The 3,714-nt window shown below is 38.4% G+C and overlaps 1 protein-coding gene across 1 annotated transcript; it reads left to right on the top strand.

Moving 5' to 3' along the window:
- Window positions 1-1,348: 1,348 nt before the first annotated feature.
- On the top strand, window positions 1,349-3,686 carry LOC145467417 (beta-4C adrenergic receptor-like). Its single transcript, XM_081450977.1, has one exon. The coding sequence runs from the start codon at window positions 1,518-1,520 to the stop codon at window positions 2,418-2,420; it is 903 nt and encodes a 300-aa protein (XP_081307103.1). The 5' UTR covers window positions 1,349-1,517; the 3' UTR covers window positions 2,421-3,686.
- Window positions 3,687-3,714: the final 28 nt, after the last annotated feature.

Raw genomic sequence — 3,714 nt, 5'->3', positions numbered from 1 at the left:
CATATACGTCAATATAACAATAACAACTTGTTCACTTAATGAACACACATTCGTTTCATATATCACAGGTGTCGTTAAATAAACAGCGCTCTTAATTAGAAATTGTTGAACACGGAAAATAAGAAAAAAACACTCACGAAAATAAGTGACCATAACGCTTTGCATTGAAAAACATTTCTAGTCCAGATCTGGGTATTTATTTGTTTTGAAAGCATTTTATCGAAACCTAGAAAAAAAAGAATTCCAACTTAGTTTCATCTACTCAGTTGTCGTGTTTCGTGAAGAATATTAGAATTGGCGGTGAAAATCCATCGCTAAGACTGCTAACTGCCAAAAGTACGTAAAAAAAGACAACACAAAATGAGATCGAATTATTTATCGGCTCCCTTTGATGAAAAATGATCCATTCTAATCCCATCATAGTAATTGACTACCGTTAAGCACGAAATTTTTGCGGGTTCTAATTTTTGCGATTTTTGCGATTTTTTCCAAGATCCCCAAAAAAGGTTACCGCAAAAATTTTCTTTCCAAAAAAGTACTCCATTGGCAAAATTGTGCATACAAAAAAGCATAAGTAGAATCTTTTAAGGGCCATTAACTTAAAACGTTTCTTTCTGCAGAAACAAAACGATGAATTAGAATCAAAACGTTCAGAAATAAAACGATAAATTGCCGTCGGTACACTGCAGGTGTGATAATACATCAAGTGGTACCGTAGTTATTGCTGATCCATTGCAGAAGCAACAGTCACACAAGGGCAAGATGTAATTTTAATACTGAGTGACACTGTTTACAGTGTTTTACAATTGACATCGCGGCAAATTGTTCCACTTGTTGTTGCATGTAGTCAGATCAAAAAGATGAAAATGCTGAATTCCAGTCAAACGCGGCTTTCTGAAAATCGCAAAACTTACCGCTCAACAAGAAAGCCACTCTTTTGCAATATCAAAAATTAGTTCTCGAAAAATCCGCAAAATTTAACTCCCGCGCAAAAATTAAGTGCCAGGCGGTAGTTGAGGAAAGTAACTCATATTTATTGACGTTATGTCTCCACTTTAATTGTCACTAATTCAGTTCAAGATAATGACCTGAAAATCCTGCAAAGTATAGAGCTGAGTAGTTCAACTGCCCAAAAATTTTAATTAAAGGTCAAGTTTTAAACGCTGTTCAATTGCGATTAAATCAGTTTTCTAAGTGCTCACAAGCGGTATACTAAAAATAAACTCATTTTTATTTCTGAGAACTAGAAAAGAGTCGCCGTATCGGTCATTACTACATTTTTCTAAAATCCTTTAAAGACAAGTACTTGTCTAAAACAAAAGAAATGTTATTAAGGCAGCGACCCACTCAATCTAGGTCTTAATGGACTTTGCTCTCTGGCAAGCAAATGGGTATAATGTAATCACTGATTTACTTGAGGTACTCCACAGCAGACCAGTTAAACACGACACACCGTGCATGAGGGCGGACTATCTATACTCGTATTCAGATTCAACAAGCCGTGAAATTTTACAGCAATGTACAACAACTCAAATCAAAGCAATAATCCCACATGGGGAGGGGAAAGTTACGCCGAGTTTTACGACGCTGTCTGCGTTCTAAACGCGGTGTTCTCGCTGACGGCGTTTGCTGGAAATTTCCTTGTCCTCGGCGCAATTTGGAGCAAGCCAACTTTACATAAACCAACTAATATTCTACTCTTGGGACTCTCGCTGTCTGACCTGGCAGTTGGTTTGATTGTCCAGCCGTTGTTCATTGTGGTTTTGATTTACGAAGTGAGCCGAGAAAAATATCCAGTTCTTCGTCTAATCTTCAGATTCATTCAAGCCTTCTTCGTCTCTGTTACAATTTTGACGCTCACCTCGGTCAGCGTGGACAGATGTCTTGCTCTCATACTGCATCTCAGGTACGTTGCTGTCGTTACCGTAAAGAAAACTATCCTCGCACTCTGCCTCATCTGGCTAACAAGCGTGGTGTATGCCGTACTGTTCCTCATTGACAACGAGCTGCATCGCTCTTTTTCGTTCTTCGTTGTCGCTTTGTGCATCGTGGTAAACACATCAACTTGTTCGACGATTTATCGCATTTGTCGACGGCACCGAATTCAGATTCAGAATCAATCACTGCCAAACCAACCTGAGGCCTTTGACATGAAGCGTTACAGAAAATCTCTCATCACCATGATAGTCTTATTAATTTTACTTATTATCTGTTATTTTCCTTACATTTGCATTCGCGCTCTTATTGCCTTCACCGATTGGCCTATCTCGCCTCGCAGAATATTTATGTTGAGATGGTCAGCCTTTCTTGTTTATCTTAACTCTTCGATCAATCCCCTGGTTTACTGTTGGCGTATTCCAGCGATGCGCGTTGCAATTAAACAGTTTTGGAAATCATTGCTTCATCGTAATTCAACTTAAAATTCTTTGCCATAAAAAACTGAAAAGAACATTTAGTATACAGTAACCAAAGAGATAAATGGTGTTATTGAAGGTACATGGGTATGTAAGATCGATGGCAGTCATATAATGTAATTTGCGATAAACCTATTCTGTACGGGCGCGGCGCAGAGAGCTTCGGGCGGGTTTGAAGCGCGCAGTGAATTAATAGGCTTAGAGTCTGTAAATGGTATCTCCTAGACGCTAGCATGGTAAGACATTCTAGGGTCAGCCTCCGTCGTGCGGGAGAACTCAAGCTTGATCTTCATTTACTTTGTCATATACTAATGAAATGTTTCGTTTTTTGGTGATTTCTGTAACGTTGATATATAGTTAGACCCCAGTAAGATCCTATGTTACCAAGCAATTTGTACGGTAGTATGTCGAGAAACGACAACTTTGAAACTCAAGGGTGCTAATATAATGCCTAGGTCGGGAACATATGTTCCCCGTTTATTCCAAGCCGTTGGATTTCAGGAGTTTCTTTCGTGTGTTCATACACCTAGTTTTAACCTTCCCAAATGTCTTGCTAAACAATTGTAACATCTATTGAGATTAAATAAATGGCACGGCAGCTAGTCTGGCCAGCAGGCCTAAAATAATCGTGATGTGTGTCCGGATTTCTAGAGAAAAAAAGCAAATTATTAAGGGAAGTTTTAAAGTTTACGTAATATACGTGGCTACTCAGTTCAATCCAGAATTTCATCAGGAGTTAGATTTTATAGTTTGGGCTCTTTGCTCACCCGGCCTGTACTCAACCCAGAAATTAACCGATCCTCCCCCAGTGCTAATGGTAGACAGCCGTCATATGTAACTGTTGCAAATTTTTTCGACACAAAATCGATTAATTAACAAATGACATCATTTGAGAATGATGTCGAAAAAATTAAACAACTGGCGAAATTGAAATGCAAATATGTCTGTTAAAGACAAATATCTGACTCTCATCTGGTTAAGAAAAACAATTATGAGGAGTATATCTCAAGTGGGTTCCCAAAAAGTTAATTAAAAATAATTATTATTTTCAATATTGTGGGGCTGCCTGTCAATGCCGTGATTCTTCTGAGATTAGCCAAAAGTTTAATTTTTCTGCTCATCCTTAAGTCTACTAATGCCACCAAATCGGACCAATCATGAAAAATATAAATATTTAAGAAATAGAAAGCATGTACCGTGTTTCCATCGAGTCATAGAAACACGAGTGGAAGTTTGGGAGAACGAGAAATGCTGTGGGAACACGTCTCAGCCGCAGGCTTTTTCGAGTTCTCCCAAACTT

Source organism: Orbicella franksi, chromosome 2 (assembly GCF_964199315.1).
Source record: "Orbicella franksi chromosome 2, jaOrbFran1.1, whole genome shotgun sequence".
NCBI lineage: Eukaryota > Metazoa > Cnidaria > Anthozoa > Scleractinia > Merulinidae > Orbicella > Orbicella franksi.
The sequence above is the reverse complement of the archived record's forward strand: the minus strand, read 5'-3'. Positions and strand labels throughout refer to the sequence as shown.